Source organism: Protomyctophum bolini (genome assembly GCF_963924005.1).
Source record: "Protomyctophum bolini genome assembly, chromosome: 13".
Classification (NCBI taxonomy): Eukaryota; Metazoa; Chordata; class Actinopteri; order Myctophiformes; family Myctophidae; genus Protomyctophum; species Protomyctophum bolini.
Window position 1 is genome coordinate 41,970,223 of NC_137874.1, and position 16,873 is coordinate 41,987,095.

Consider the following 16,873-nt stretch of genomic DNA (forward strand, 5'->3'; position numbering starts at 1 on the left):
ACTGAAAAACCTTTCATTTGATGTGATGTAAAGTTGGACCTAGGCATTATTAATGCCAAATGCCAATTCATCTGAAATATTGACTTAATCTGCTGGATAATTAGTGTGGTTTGGGGGCGTGTTCTCTCCTCCATGTCATCAGTTGGGGGCGTGTTCTCTACTCCATGTCATCAGTTGGGGGCGTGTTCTCTCCATGTCATCAGTTGGGGGCGTGTTCTCTCCTCCATGTCATCAGTTGGAGGCGTGTTCTCTCCTCCATGTCATCAGTTGGGGGCGTGTTCTCTCCTCCATGTCATCAGTTGGGGGCGTGTTCTCTCCTCCATGTCATCAGTTGGGGGCGTGTTCTCTCCTCCATGTCATCAGTTGGGGGCGTGTTCTCTCCTCCATGTCATCAGTTGGAGGCGTGTTCTCTACTCCATGTCATCAGTTGGGGGCGTGTTCTCTCCATGTCATCAGTTGGGGGCGTGTTCTCTCCTCCATGTCATCAGTTGGGGGCGTGTTCTCTCCTTCATATCATCAGTTGGGGGCGTGTTCTCTCCATGTCATCAGTTGGGGGCGTGTTCTCTCCTCCATGTCATCAGTTGGGGGCGTGTTCTCTCCTCCATGTCATCAGTTGGGGGCGTGTTCTCTCCATGTCATCAGTTGGGGGCGTGTTCTCTCCTCCATGTCATCAGTTGGGGGCGTGTTCTCTCCTCTGTGTCATCAGTTGGGGGCGTGTTCTCTCCATGTCATCAGTTGGGGGCGTGTTCTCTCCTCTGTGTCATCAGTTGGGGGCGTGTTCTCTCCTCCATGTCATCACTTGGGGGCGTGTTCTCTCCTCCATGTCATCAGTTGGGGGCGTGTTCTCTCCTCCATGTCATCACTTGGGGGCGTGTTCTCTCCTCTGTGTCATCAGTTGGGGGCGTGTTCTCTCCTCCATGTCATCACTTGGGGGCGTGTTCTCTCCTCTGTGTCATCAGTTGGGGGCGTGTTCTCTCCTCCATGTCATCAGTTGGAGGCGTGTTCTCTCCTCTGTGTCATCAGTTGGGGGCGTGTTCTCTCCTCCATGTCATCAGTTGGAGGCGTGTTCTCTCCTCTGTGTCATCAGTTGGGGGCGTGTTCTCTCCTCCATGTCATCAGTTGGAGGCGTGTTCTCTCCTCCATGTCATCAGTTGGGGGCGTGTTCTCTCCTCCATGTCATCAGTTGGAGGCGTGTTCTCTCCTCCATGTCATCAGTTGGGGGCGTGTTCTCTCCTCCATGTCATCACTTGGGGGCGTGTTCTCTCCTCTGTGTCATCAGTTGGGGGCGTGTTCTCTCCATGTCATCAGTTGGAGGCGTGTTCTCTCCATGTCATCAGTTGGAGGCGTGTTCTCTCCTCCATGTCATCAGTTGGAGGCGTGTTCTCTCCTCCATGTCATCAGTTGGAGGCGTGTTCTCTCCTCCATGTCATCAGTTGGAGGCGTGTTCTCTCCATGTCATCAGTTGGAGGCGTGTTCTCTCCATGTCATCAGTTGGGGGCGTGTTCTCTCCTCCATGTCATCAGTTGGGGGCGTGTTCTCTCCTCTGTGTCATCAGTTGGGGGCGTGTTCTCTCCTCCATGTCATCAGTTGGGGGCGTGTTCTCTCCTCCATGTCATCAGTTGGAGGCGTGTTCTCTCCTCCATGTCATCAGTTGGGGGCGTGTTCTCTCCTCCATGTCATCAGTTGGGGGCGTGTTCTCTCCATGTCATCAGTTGGGGGCGTGTTCTCCCCTCCATGTCATCAGTTGGGGGCGTGTTCTCTACTCCATGTCATCAGTTGGGGGCGTGTTCTCTCCTCCATGTCATCAGTTGGGGGCGTGTTCTCTCCTCTGTGTCATCAGTTGGAGGCGTGTTCTCTCCTCCATGTCATCAGTTGGGGGCGTGTTCTCTCCTCCATGTCATCAGTTGGAGGCGTGTTCTCTCCTCCATGTCATCAGTTGGGGGCGTGTTCTCTCCTCCATGTCATCAGTTGGAGGCGTGTTCTCTCCTCCATGTCATCAGTTGGAGGCGTGTTCTCTCCTCCATGTCATCAGTTGGAGGCGTGTTCTCTCCTCCATGTCATCAGTTGGAGGCGTGTTCTCTCCTCCATGTCATCAGTTGGGGGCGTGTTCTCTCCATGTCATCAGTTGGGGGCGTGTTCTCTCCTCCATATCATCAGTTGGGGGCGTGTTCTCTCCATGTCTTCAGTTGGAGGCGTGTTCTCTCCTCCATGTCATCAGTTGGGGGCGTGTTCTCTCCTCCATGTCATCAGTTGGGGGCGTGTTCTCTCCATGTCATCAGTTGGGGGCGTGTTCTCTCCTCCATGTCATCAGTTGGGGGCGTGTTCTCTCCATGTCATCAGTTGGAGGCGTGTTCTCTCCTCCATGTCATCAGTTGGGGGCGTGTTCTCTCCTCCATGTCATCAGTTGGGGGCGTGTTCTCTCCATGTCATCAGTTGGGGGCGTGTTCTCTCCTCCATGTCATCAGTTGGGGGCGTGTTCTCTCCTCCATGTCATCAGTTGGGGGCGTGTTCTCTCCTCCATGTCATCAGTTGGAGGCGTGTTCTCTCCTCCATGTCATCAGTTGGGGGCGTGTTCTCTCCTCCATGTCATCAGTTGGGGGCGTGTTCTCTCCTCCATGTCATCAGTTGGAGGCGTGTTCTCTCCTCCATGTCATCAGTTGGAGGCGTGTTCTCTCCTCCATGTCATCAGTTGGGGGCGTGTTCTCTCCTCCATGTCATCAGTTGGAGGCGTGTTCTCTCCTCCATGTCATCAGTTGGGGGCGTGTTCTCTCCTCCATGTCATCAGTTGGAGGCGTGTTCTCTCCTCCATGTCATCAGTTGGGGGCGTGTTCTCTCCTCCATGTCATCAGTTGGAGGCGTGTTCTCTCCTCCATGTCATCAGTTGGAGGCGTGTTCTCTCCTCCATGTCATCAGTTGGAGGCGTGTTCTCTCCTCCATGTCATCAGTTGGAGGCGTGTTCTCTCCTCCATGTCATCAGTTGGGGGCGTGTTCTCTCCATGTCATCAGTTGGGGGCGTGTTCTCTCCTCCATGTCATCAGTTGGGGGCGTGTTCTCTCCTCCATGTCATCAGTTGGGGGCGTGTTCTCTACTCCATGTCATCAGTTGGGGGCGTGTTCTCTCCTCCATGTCATCAGTTGGAGGCGTGTTCTCTCCTCCATGTCATCAGTTGGAGGCGTGTTCTCTCCTCCATGTCATCAGTTGGGGGCGTGTTCTCTCCTCCATGTCATCAGTTGGAGGCGTGTTCTCTCCATGTCATCAGTTGGGGGCGTGTTCTCTCCTCCATGTCATCAGTTGGGGGCGTGTTCTCTCCTCCATGTCATCAGTTGGGGGCGTGTTCTCTCCTCCATGTCATCAGTTGGGGGCGTGTTCTCTCCTCCATGTCATCAGTTGGGGGCGTGTTCTCTCCTCTGTGTCATCAGTTGGAGGCGTGTTCTCTCCTCCATGTCATCAGTTGGGGGCGTGTTCTCTCCTCCATGTCATCAGTTGGAGGCGTGTTCTCTCCTCCATGTCATCAGTTGGGGGCGTGTTCTCTCCTCCATGTCATCAGTTGGAGGCGTGTTCTCTCCATGTCATCAGTTGGGGGCGTGTTCTCTCCTCCATGTCATCAGTTGGGGGCGTGTTCTCTCCTCCATGTCATCAGTTGGGGGCGTGTTCTCTCCTCCATGTCATCAGTTGGGGGCGTGTTCTCTCCTCCATGTCATCAGTTGGGGGCGTGTTCTCTCCTCCATGTCATCAGTTGGGGGCGTGTTCTCTCCTCCATGTCATCAGTTGGGGGCGTGTTCTCTCCTCCATGTCATCAGTTGGGGGCGTGTTCTCTCCTCCATGTCATCAGTTGGGGGCGTGTTCTCTCCTCCATGTCATCAGTTGGGGGCGTGTTCTCTCCTCCATGTCATCAGTTGGAGGCGTGTTCTCTCCTCCATGTCATCAGTTGGGGGCGTGTTCTCTCCTCCATGTCATCAGTTGGGGGCGTGTTCTCTCCTCCATGTCATCAGTTGGAGGCGTGTTCTCTCCTCCATGTCATCAGTTGGGGGCGTGTTCTCTCCTCCATGTCATCAGTTGGAGGCGTGTTCTCTCCTCCATGTCATCAGTTGGGGGCGTGTTCTCTCCTCCATGTCATCAGTGCCCATTATAACCTTAATGTTGCGTTCACGCTGGCAGTTACAAAGCATCAGGCTACCGATTGATTGATTGATTGATTGATTGATTGATTGATTGATTGATCTTTATTTTAGTGCCATGCGTCCAAGGAAGCAAAGCCCAAATGGACTTGCAGGACACTTTTACTTTCATTTTACATAAACAATGAACCGACATGATCAAATGATTAACCAACTAAAAACACCCAAGCGTCATACATGGCATGACATAATTATAATATAGAAAATAAATAAAGTAATATGATTGGCAAATTGATCTGGATTCAACTGCAGCTGCAAAGCTATTATCCAAGTTGATCTGGATTCAACTGCAGCTGCAAAGCTACAATCCAAGTTGATCTGGATTCAACTGCAGCTGCAAAGCTACAATCCAAGTTGATCTGGCTTCAACTGCAATGAAGTATTATTATATATCAAGTTGTTGTTTAACCCATTCTGACCTGAGATCAGATTCTAAAAATGTCTTCTACATCCTGACAGTTTTCTGAAAAAGCTATGTTTTATGTTTTATGTCAGTCGTTCTTCGATTTTTCAAAAAAAGCAGACCACCAAGCTCGTAGGTCCGCTATGAGCTTGTAGATCTGCTATTTTTCAATAGCTAAATCATAACATAATGCTAACACCAAAAGGGGTTCCCGCCCCCAAAAGGGGTTAAACATTTCCACTCACATCCGTAGATGTCTTGAATCCCCTTGCGGTCGTCTGCTGGCAGCTGGAAGTCATCAGTCTCCATCCATTTGTAGTCTTTATGCATGATGGACGATGTGTCGTCGGAGTGATCCAAACCCAGGCTGTGGCCCAGCTCATGGACCGCTACCAGAAACACACTGTAGGAACCTGGATGGATGGAAGAAGAACTCCTTCAGTTAAATTAAATGTGTTTTTGCGTCTGGGGGCACCACCTCCTCCTACAGGTTTAGGGAAGTGGTGCAGGCAGATTCTTCTCCTGAGAGATTATTTGAGGGGGGGCTACGGACGGACGGACGGACGGACTGCAGAACAGAAGATAAATTAGTGCAAATTTCCGCAATATTATAAACCAGGAAGAACACTGCAGAGTAGTCATCTTATTGTTGATCTGATTGTCATTCTTATTTTTCAAAGTAATGATGTGTTTTTTATTTGTTTGCATCCATACAAAAGGAATGCAATGAATGAGATGTAAGTTGTGCACCTTGCACTGTTCTGTAGCATTACAGCTGAACTAAAAACATCTTTAAAACAACTAAGCCCTAATTGATGTTAAATCTCACTTCATTTCAGTTGAAGTGTCCTGTTAATTGTAACAAGTGAACAAAAGCCCCTTCAACTAATTCCGGTTGTCTCTATAGCGCGAATCTCACTTTGTGTCCAAGTGACACCATCTCTTACCTGGCACATCGTGGTTGGCGACGCTCCATTGCCTGTCTGAGTTGAAGTGCACGAAGACTGTCCCCCCAGTCCCAGGCTTGGGGGGGGTGTTGGCATGTGCCAGGTCCGTTGGTATAAAGTCATGGTCTGTGTGAGGACCCGCGTAGAAGGAGATCAGGATGTCGGCCTCATCTCTGTGGCTGGCATAGATCAGCTTGTAGGGAATATACTCAAAGACGAACGGACTGACATCCTTCCAGACTTTGAAGGCTTTACGGATGGCCTTTAATATGTCCTGAGGTGGGATTCTACGTGGATAGTTCTCAATACTAGAGGAAGAGGAAGAGGCAAAGAGAGACAAACTAAGCAAAGCTGTCCACGTGGAGTATTACGTTCCCTAACTAACCCCACAGAAATCCCACAGGAAGACAAAACACTGTTTGGGTTAGGCCGGTTTGGCCTGACATTCATCAAGTCTCGGTCAATATGAAAGTCTCCAAAATGCAGAACTTTAACTGAATGTTCTGTTTGTACCTGTAAGTGAGCTCAGTCTTGTTCCACTTGTCTTTAACCGCTTTGTAGCTGCTCAACCCCACGTTGGTCTGGTCAGGAATGCCACAGCGGGGTCTATTCATGGCTCTGAGGGACGGGGGGGACAAGGAGACATTAGAGCTGAAAATACCAGAATATAATGTCCAGTAGCCTACAATTTAGCTCTCCATGTCAGACGTATTTAATCAGACCCGTCTGAATTGAGTGGTGCTGTGCTGTGCTGTGCTGTACTGTGCTGTGCTGTGCTGTGCTGTGCTGTACTGTACTGTACTGTACAGTGCTGTGCTGTGCTGTGCTGTGCTGTGCTGTGCTGTACTTGTGCTGTGCTGTGCTGTGCTGTGCTGTGCTGTGCTGTACTGTACTGTACTTGTGCTGTGCTGTGCTGTACTGTACTGTACTGTACTGTACTGTACTGTACTGTACTTGTGCTGTGCTGTGCTGTGCTGTACTAGCCCTCCTCCTTGGCTTGTGTGTGTGTGTGTCTGTGTGTTAGGCTGTTCAACAGTGACACTTGGTGGTGAACAAACGTTATTTTCGTGCTTGGACAGACAGACAAGCACGTGACCTTCTTGCGTTGGCCCCTCTACTATTCCTGCTATATATGCTCCCCCTCGGTCCCATCCTCTCCAAACACGATATATCCTTCCACTGTTACGCTGAAGACGTACAACTGTACATGCCTCTCACACCCAACAGCAATAACTCCTTCAACTGTACATGCCTCTCACACCCAACAGCAATAACTCCTTCAACTGTACATGCCTCTCACACCCAACAGCAATAACTCCTTCAACTGTACATGCCTCTCACACCCAACAGCAATAACTCCTTCAACTGTACATGCCTCTCACACCCAACAGCAATAACTCCTTGGAGCCCCTGATTAAATGATGCGTATAGCTTTCAGAGTTAGTTCAGTCAGATATACTCGAGGGGTTTCATGCCGTGCTCAAGGGCGCACACTATACTCAAGGGGTTCATATTCTGCATTACTATGTGGGTGTATTCAGTGTGTGTAAGACCCACATGTCATTCGCTGATGTGACAGTCAACTGACCAATTGGGCGGGCTACTTAAAGATGGAGAAAAAACTAATACTGTAATAATAATAAAAATCACTCCCCTGTCACTCCCTGTGAAGTGAGCAGTGCAACTGTTGCACTGCTCACTTCACAGGGGTGTGATTTTTATTATTATTACAGTATTAGTTTTTTTTCTTATGAAAGCAGAGAGTCTTCTGTTTCATACGGTATATAGTATGTACATGTCGCTATAGGCCTTATTTTGTGAATAATAGTTGTTCAGGTCCATGCCTTCTCTAAAGTTCTCTCTGGTGGGCGCAAGCTTCATTCAATAGCCAATTACTGACAAACTGTACATGGGATCAATCTGTACTGTTGTCCTCCTAAAAGTAGACATTCAGGGCTTTCATTCGGTGTATAGTATGTATAGGATATTATTTGTGTTCATTTTTATATCTGTCTGTCAATGTCTGTCAACTTCAACCTTCCATATCTCTGCTGTTTGTTCAAGCGAGCAGAGTTCAGGCAAAAGCAGGTGTTAGAAAAAGGTCAATATATAATGGAAGATGGTAAAATCAAAACATAAAATTGAAGTGGACAAGTTAGGCTTTCTTTTGATGTATGCGGTGTGATTCTCGCTATAAGAGAACATTTTGCTGTGTTCCCCGAAATCTTTTTTTCCTTCAATGTAAAGTCCCTACCCAGATAGCAAAAGATGTTAATTCAACGTTGACTTTTGGTCAGATTGGTTATTTTTGGTTGAGGTTGAAATACCTATGTTGATTCATTGTCTAATTACAGTTAACCATTTCAACGTTTGAAAAGCTGTTGTTGAATCAATGTATTATAGATGCTGATTTTTCAATGTTGAAATGCCCTACAATTAATTGACATTGTTTCAATCCTATGGTTTCAATTGTGATGGGGGGGGGGGGACCTAGGTTGAAAAACCTATGTTGATTCAATGTCTAATTACAGTTATCATTTCAACGTTTGATTGATTCAATTGAATCAATGTATTATAGATGGTGATTTTTCAATGTTGAAATGCCTTACAATGAATTGACATTGTTTCAATCCTATGGTTTCAATTACAAGCACGAAATATTGAGAACCACTGATACAGAAACATGAGGTTTTTCATTTTCACTTTTCATTTTTCAAAAATAGCAGACCTACAAGCTCGAAATATTGAGAACCACTGAGGTTTTTATCATTTTCAAAAAAATGAAGACCTGCAAGCTCGTAGTGCCATGCTACGAGCTTGCAGTAGGTATGCTCTCGTCTCCTCTCCTCTCCTCCAGAAACTGTGAAGACACAAAACAGACCTTTAAAACATTTTTTTAATGTTATTCTTTCGTACACAAGACGTATTCTTCATATTTAGAGCATGCCGAATCCAATGGCGCACACAGACTTCCCCGTAGACCCACATATGCCCAAGTAGCTAGACCACCCTTCACCAACAGATATCCCCCTATACCTCTATCTTCCCATACCCCTACTACACGCCCCCATCACCCTGTACCTAACAGCCAGCCCCCCCCTTGGTCACCCTCCCGATGAAGCCACCAGGCAGACAGCCAAACTTTATTTTAAAATAATCCAAGCTGTACACCATGGAGAGGTGGCTGACAGGGCTCTCCGGACAGGGTCCTTCCCTGTTGGGATGATGAGACAGGTGAACAAACTCACCACCTTCATCAAGCCCGCCTGCCCCACTGAGACCACCACCACGCAGGTGGCCCACAACACACATAACTGGATGAACACAAACATGCACATATTACAAACACACTACACAGACACCATAGACACACTCACACCAGACATACACCCACATAACCCTATGGCCTATACCATAGCCATAGGTTGGGCACATAAAAGATACACCCAGAGACTGACTACTGCAACCCTAACCCGGGTTAGCAACATACTACAGATACAGACACGCACACAACACACACAGCCAACCACACAACACACACAACACACACAGCCAACCACACAACACACACAACACGCACAGCCAACCACACAACACACACAGCCAACCACACAACACACACAACACACACAGCCAACCACACAACACACACAACACGCACAGCCAACCACACAACACACACAACACACACAACACACACAGCCTACCACACAACACACACAACACACACAGCCAACCACACGACACACACAACACACACAGCCAACCACACAACACACACAACACGCACAGCCAACCACACAACACACACAACACACACAGCCTACCACACAACACACACAGCCAACCACACAACACACACAACACACACAGCCAACCACACGACACACACAGCCAACCACACAACACACACAACACAGACAGCCAACACAACACACACAACACACACAACACAGACAACATACACAGCAACATTTCACACATACCAACCGCTACAACATACATACACGAGCGAACACACACACAGCAACACACACCGCCCCCCCTCCACCTCACTCGAGACCTCCCAATAGCTCTGCTAGTGCTCGGCCTGGCCTGCTCCCACACCCTAGGACCCCAGCCCAAGTGTTCCCCCCTCCTCTGGGCAGGAACACTTCCCCACCAGCCTTACTCCCCACGCCTTCCATCCCACCCCTTCTCACCTTCCCTATAACGAGGCGGCCTACCATCCCACCCCTCCTCATAACCCCCACAGACCAGCGACCCGTCCTCCCTAGTGCCCCCCGCCCACCACCCAGACCCATTTGCTCTCTGTCGCTGGGGAGACGTCCGGAGGCCTTTGCTCTGGCGCCCCCCCAGCCACAGAGAGTAAAACCCCAGAGGACCAGCTCCCGGTTGCCCCCCACAACCCCCCTCCCCCCTCCCCCGGAGGACTCAACACTGCCTGCCTCCTCTTCACCCGGACCCCCTAGCGGTGTTCGGGAGGTGGAGGTGGCGGGCATCTCACCCTATCCCCTTCCTTCTGCCTCCTCGACACCCAAGTCCACCCACACCACCACTGGAACCTCCCCCCGTTTCCAACCCAGAGGGTGCTCCACCTGTGAGGAGTCCACAGCCCCAAGTCCACTCCAAACCACCTCACTAGTCCTTCCCACCACACCCACCACTCCCCAGCACACCACAGCATCATTCCATGATTTAAACTCCATTTCCCTTTCCCCCACAGGAGTCTGTTCGTGATGAGCCTTATATCTCTGCGATCGCGGAGACGAGACGATCGTCGTGATAGTCTCGGTTTTTTTCTGCGACCTTTGGAACCTCAAATCTAACCCTAGGCCCATTTCTTTAGGCCCCAAAGGTCACTGTTGCAGTCTTTTGGCTGAACTTTGACCTTTGCAAACGTCGTGGAAAGTCCAGACCGGCGCCATTGGATTCGGCATGCTCTAAATATGAAGAATACGTCTTGTGTACGAAAGAATAACATTAAAAAAATGTTTAAAGGTCTGTTTTGTGTCTTCACAGTTTCTGGAGGAGAGGAGAGGGGAGGAGAGGTGAGGAGAGGGGAGGGAGAGGAGAGGAGAGGGGAGGAGAGGGGAGGAGAGGGGAGGGAGAGGAGAGGAGAGGAGAGGAGAGGAGAGGAGAGGAGAGGAGAGGAGAGGAGAGGAGAGGAGAGCAGAGTGGCACTACAAGCTTGTAGGTCTGCTATTTTTTTATTGAAAATGAAAAACCTCATGTTTCTGTATCAGTGGTTCTCAATATTTGCTCAAAATGCATTACAAAAAGTCAATAATAATTATGTTTATTAAAATACAATACCATACATGTATAAAATGCACGACAGAAGCGATATCAGCTTGGATCATTTCATAAAATTGATTCATTTTTATTGAGGGGAAGTCACGTGACTCCTATAGGTTTTCACATCGCATGGCCCACATTACATTATCAAATAATTAAATATGTATTAATTCAATACGGTGCTCTTGTCATTTTTGTCGGCACAAAATAATACATGAATGAATAAATAAATACATATTTACATAAAAATCACTGGAGGAAGATAAAATTAAATAAACTATAAACATCGCTTTAAAATACTGAATCACGTGACCATCCGGCAGGTTGTCATCGGGTGGGGGGCGTTAACGAGACCATGCGAGATCTCACGGGACTTATTGAGTCAGTTCAAATTTTGCTGGCGGGCGGCCGTTTGCAGCTTAGAGTATAACTAACTATAAGGTTTGCAGTAGCACTGGAACTTTTGGAAACGTGGCTGAACGGCGTGTGAAATAAACAAGAAACAAACTGGTAAGTCGTTATGGAATATAATTTATTATCCCATTCAGATACCACCACTTGTTTTCCACTGTTTACGTTTGTATATTATCATGCCGTAAAGTCCGAGGTTTTATGCTGGCTAATAATGTCTAATTGTTGAGCCATGCTACTATTGTTTTATCCCGTTCCGATGCCATCATATGGCTGTTATCGTTTAAATACATGTTAACTTTTTGTAATTATCCCTGGACCCCGTGCCGTGGAAAGTTAGTCCGGAGTCGGTTGCTTGTAGGTCTATTGTGCAACTGTGCATCCAAGCTAGCATGCTAGTTATTCATGTTATCGCCGCCATTTTGCTAACGACTCTCGCGATTAAAACTTATTTAATTTGTTTATATGTGCATATACGCGTATATATTATTAGCGTTTTTAATTGTTACATAAGCATTGATGTAACCAGCACCACGGTGAAGCAGTTCTTAATTTATTTATGAACAAAGCTGCGGTACCTCCTAGCCCCATATGTGCCCTCTCCCTACGCCCTCATTCTGTATCTCGGAGCTACAGAATGAGCGTAGGGAGAGGGCACATATGGGGCTATTTACTATAGTGAGCTTGTAGATCTCTTTTTTTAAGAACTACTTCTAAACAATGGTTCTTTCTGAAAAGCTTATAAATGGTGAATTGATATATTGTGTGGGTATAAAAATAAATGTTATTAAGACACTATACAAATAATTGTTTGTGCAGTCATAGGACAGGCTGGTTTTTAATCGTCTCAACAGGTCTCAGACTGCAAGTCAAGTTTCATAACTATGTATGATGTTGCTATAATGAGGCTCTGAGCTTGTAGATTGTAGATTGTAGATTACTTTTAAACCATGGTTCTTTAAAAAAAAAAGCTTATAAATGCTGCATTTATATATATTGTAATTTGGCTGTGTGTCTGTGTGCAGTCACAGCCAGGACACTACGGGCGCTGGTGTTGGATCGGCACAGGACACTAGGGGTTGGATCGTCTCTGTGTAAGTCAAGTTTATAAATGGTGCATTTATATATTGCACACACACACACACGCAATATTTTATTCTTTGTTTCCCTATTTGTTTTCAGGGTCGTGGTAAAAGAGGACTACAAGCAATACACAAGGCCAAGTAAATTAATAGCAGCACCACCTCACTTTACCAACAGAGAGATGGCCTCTTATTGGGCCAAAAGACGTAGAGTAGTGAAAACTGTAAGGGACATAGAGCGAGAGATCCTTCATGAATATGAGGAAATCTCACACATTTCCCAACTACCGGTAGATGCACCACCAGATTCCCATTTACACTTTGAAAATAACCTTATAGATGGCAGTGTAGCTGAAAATGACCCTATAGATGTAGCTTGCTACGATGTAGTTGATACTAATTATGTACAAATGGAAGATTCTCATATTGATAGCAGTTTAGCTGACTATAATGAAGTTGAATCAGATCATGAGCAAATGGAAAATGATCATACAGATAGTGTAGCTGGAAGTGATGGAGATGATCTGAGTGATGGAGATGATTTGATTCATCGCCACTCTGACAGTGATGATCATCAACCTAGTCAGGATCTGCTTATAAAGAGCCTAAGATATTGGGCATCCTCTTACTCTATCAGTCTGGTTGCTTTGTCTGCTCTGCTGTCCATCTTAAAGATATTTCACCCTAGGCTCCCTAAAGATGGAAGAACTCTGCTTAGAACGCAATCCAAGGTTGCAACCACTCAAATGCAAGGTGGCGAGTACTATCATTTTGGATTGGTGCGAGGAATACTTTCACGATTGAAATGTCTGAGATTACCAGTGAACCTCAAAACTCTTACTTTACAGTTCAACATGGATGGTCTCCCCCTCTTTAAGAGTTCAAGACTTCAATTCTGGCCTATACTTGCAATGCTGAAATGTGATTACACAAAGTCTCCATTTATTGTCGGTATATTTTGTGGTTTGACCAAGCCAAAGTGTGTTGTTGAGTATCTGCAGCAATTTGTTAGCGACCTTAAAAATGTACTGGCTAATGGAATTATTCATAATGGTAAGCATTTGCATGCAGAGGTTTCCGCATTTGTGTGTGATGCTCCCGCCAGAGCCTACATTAAGAATATTAAGTCACATAATGGGTATTCCGGATGCGACAAGTGTGATCAAGAGGGTGTGTGGAGGAACAAAATGACGTATCCGGAAACAAATGTCAGGCTGAGGACTGACTTGAGTTTTAGTGATATGATTGATGAGCAACATCACTTAAAACAGACACTCAGTCCTTTAACAGGGATTGTAAAGATGGTATCTTCATTTCCAATAGATTATATGCACCTCTGTTGTCTTGGGTTGATGAGAAAACTGTTGAATATCTGGTTAAAGGGCAATCTAGCCACTAGACTTCCTTCACACGTGGTTAACAGTATGACAAGCAAACTGTTGGTGTTGCATTCCCACACCCCTGTTGAATTCAATCGCAAGCCAAGAGGTTTGAACGAGCTTGATCGTTGGAAAGCTACTGAGTTCCGATCCTTTATGTTATACTGGGGTCCTGTAGTTCTGAAGGATTGCCTTCCCAGTGAGTTGTATGACAATTTCATGTTGTTTTCAGTGGCCATGTATTTGTTTTTGTCACCTGAAATTACTGGCCAAATGGTTGAATTTGCCCATAAATTGACCATTTCTTTTGTGGAACACTTTGGAAAACTCTATGGTAGAGATCAGATTGTGTTCAGTGTTCACCAGCTTATACATTTAGCAGAGGAATACAAACGATTTGGACCCTTGGATAATGTTTCTGGATTCCCTTTTGAGAATTATCTTGGCCAAATAAAGCATCTGTTACGCAAGCCAAACCAACCTCTACAGCAGGTAGTCAAAAGATTATCAGAAAAGCCACAGGTTGAGTTTCCACTAGCAACAGATGAACCAGTATTACAGAACATCCATACTGATGGTCCACTTCCTCTGCATTTCAGTGCTGCTCTACAGTACAAAAAGGTCTCCAATAGTCGTTTCACCTTGTCTACAAAGCAAGGGGATAATTGTTTTCAGGTGGGAGATACTATTGCAGTAGTACAGAATATAGTCCAGGAACAAAATGAGGTCTATGTAATATACAGAACCTTCAGACAGCGTGAATCATATTACACTTATCCCTGTGAGTCCTCATGCATAGGCACATATAAGGTCAGAGAGTTGTGTGACAATATTGGGGTTGGTAAACTTAGCTGTATTAAACGCAAATGTGTTCTGTGTCCAGAGGCTGAGGGAGATGGCCTCATAGCCATTCCAATAGCTCATATGCAGTAGCATTCATATATGTAAAAAATAAACTAAAACTAACTTTACCAACCCCAATATCATAATATTTATATTCTAATGTCATTTATTGTACAGAATGGAAAAGGAGGTGGTGCTGTGGGCCGTGGTACTATTTCCTACTGGAGGAACTGCTACAGTTCCTTCCAGTTGGTTCAATCCAAAGGATAGTACCTTGTTATGGCCCCCAAAAAACATCAACTTTTCTAAGGCCCTCAAAGAAAAAATGATGCCTCAAAACGGATGGACCATGCATGAATATGTTCGGCTCTTAATTTCTTGTGGTAAGTAGACGTGGTAAGTGGTGCATTTATATAGCGGGTTTATCCGAGGACACTTTGACACAAATTCAGGGGGACAACGGGATCAAACTGCACTTTCTGATTCCCAACCGGCAACTCTACCCCTGAGCCACAGCCAAGTGTTGGTAGTTGCCTCATTTGGCAGATGGTATTCTGGTTGCCATTTTCAAAATCCTGTTTATATTGCATTGTTTAAGTATTAGTCACACTTCTTTAAATGGCATACTGTATTTCCGACTTGTTTTACAGACTCACTTGAAAAGGCCAAGCAACGTGAAGACAAGTATAGAACTACTGGATGTCCAACCACTGATTTAGAATCTGAGGAGGAAACGGATGCACGGCGTAAAAGACCAATAAGGTACATGCAGTGCCCACACTGAGATTAGGAGGCCAGGGTTTCCATCTCTGGCCGAGTCAGAGAGACTAATCCGTTCCTCACTGCTTGGAACTCTGCCTCGAGGGTTGGATTGGATGTCTGTCCTGTGATGGACTAGTGTCATGTCTATGTGTGCTTGTACGTCAAGCTGTCTCATTTTACAGAAAAGGGCGATGGGCTCCTGGCCCGAGAACAGTGCATCTCAAGGCTTGCTCATTTATTGTAATTATACTGATAAATGTTTATTTAATTTTAAGGCCAAATACTGTGTACATGGAGTCAGATGAGGAGCCAGAAACCATCAGCGCTAAGAGAAGATTTGCCAAGCCACCTGCTGTTCTTTTTCCAGGTACAGTGGCACTGTCAGTTATGACACTAATGGCTACCCATTTAAGTATTTGCATGTATAATTCTTTCTACTTTGTTAATCCAGTGCTGCTCGACTCCAATGTACCAACACCCAACCAGTACCTACCTGCACCAATACCAGTGCGGCAAACCAACCAGTCTGTACCAACCCCTAGTGAAATCAGTGGTATGTTATTACAATTTTAATTTGCAAGCATGTAGTTCCTCGGTCAATACATGCAAACATATCAGTCATGTGATATGTGTTAAAGTTTCTGTCTTGTGTTCCCTTTTAGCCTCTGAAGGAAGGTGCTTGGAGGACGTGCAGACATTTGACCAGCCTGATAATGGTAACCAGTCTAACCACTTCGCATTACTACTAGGGTATGTGCTTTGTCAGAGTTATAACTTTCATAGTTCATGTTTTATGTTTTCATTTTAGGCTTTTGTGGAAGCTTCTTGGCAGAGCTAGAGTCAAGAGACCTCTTTAATGATGGTAAGTACTAATGGGCTACATATATGTGATGCCCTGATTGGCCAGTGGCCACTCTTATTGTGTCTAAAGTCCGTTTAGATGGGAGGCGGTATTGGGGGATTAATACTACTACTTACAGGAGAAGACCTTATTGACTTGAAATGTTAATTCAATTTAAAATGTTGAGTTGATAATACAGTAGCTTATTCAGTGACTCACTATTTGCAAGGAGCTGTTTGCGTTGGCATGATATCATATGACTTCATAAGAATTATTTTACCTTGACTAATTATATTTATTTGTATTCATTTCAGGAGGGCACCATAATGGACAAGCAAGAAATGGTATGTCCGTTGTCTGTTATAACTTTGTTTACAGTTGCTGTGCTATTGCACCATGACATACAGTAACTGTAACTTATTAGACTGAAATATTTCAACTTCTTTACTCCCAAGTTAAATCTCCTTGAATAATTTGATTGTTCTCTTTTTTTTAGTTCACCCTCCCCAAGGATATCCCCAAGATTATCAAGGTGAGTTGACTAACAATTTGTGCCACGGACAGTATTAGCAGAAACAAAATACCCTTTATCGCCTGAATGACGATAAAAGGTCTGTAACTGAGTGTTCAAATGGTCTTGTAAGGGTCCATTTGGTTCCATTTGTACACTGAGTTAAGGGGGTAGTAGTGGGGATCTATTCTTCAACTATTCACTTGGTAGTCAATTGT

General features: G+C 45.8%; 1 protein-coding gene across 1 annotated transcript in view; it reads right to left on the minus strand.

Annotated features, from left to right (window-relative positions):
* The window catches only part of LOC308326821 (matrix metalloproteinase-14-like), a 49,185-nt gene that overhangs the window by 17,341 nt on the left and 14,971 nt on the right, over positions 1-16,873 (minus strand). The window contains exons 3-5 of the mRNA XM_080779856.1: positions 6,042-6,146; positions 5,529-5,836; positions 4,827-4,994 (exon numbers count right to left, since the gene is read on the minus strand). Coding sequence (XP_080635982.1) covers positions 4,827-4,994; positions 5,529-5,836; positions 6,042-6,146 — 581 coding nt within the window. The remainder of the gene's footprint in view (positions 1-4,826; positions 4,995-5,528; positions 5,837-6,041; positions 6,147-16,873) is intronic.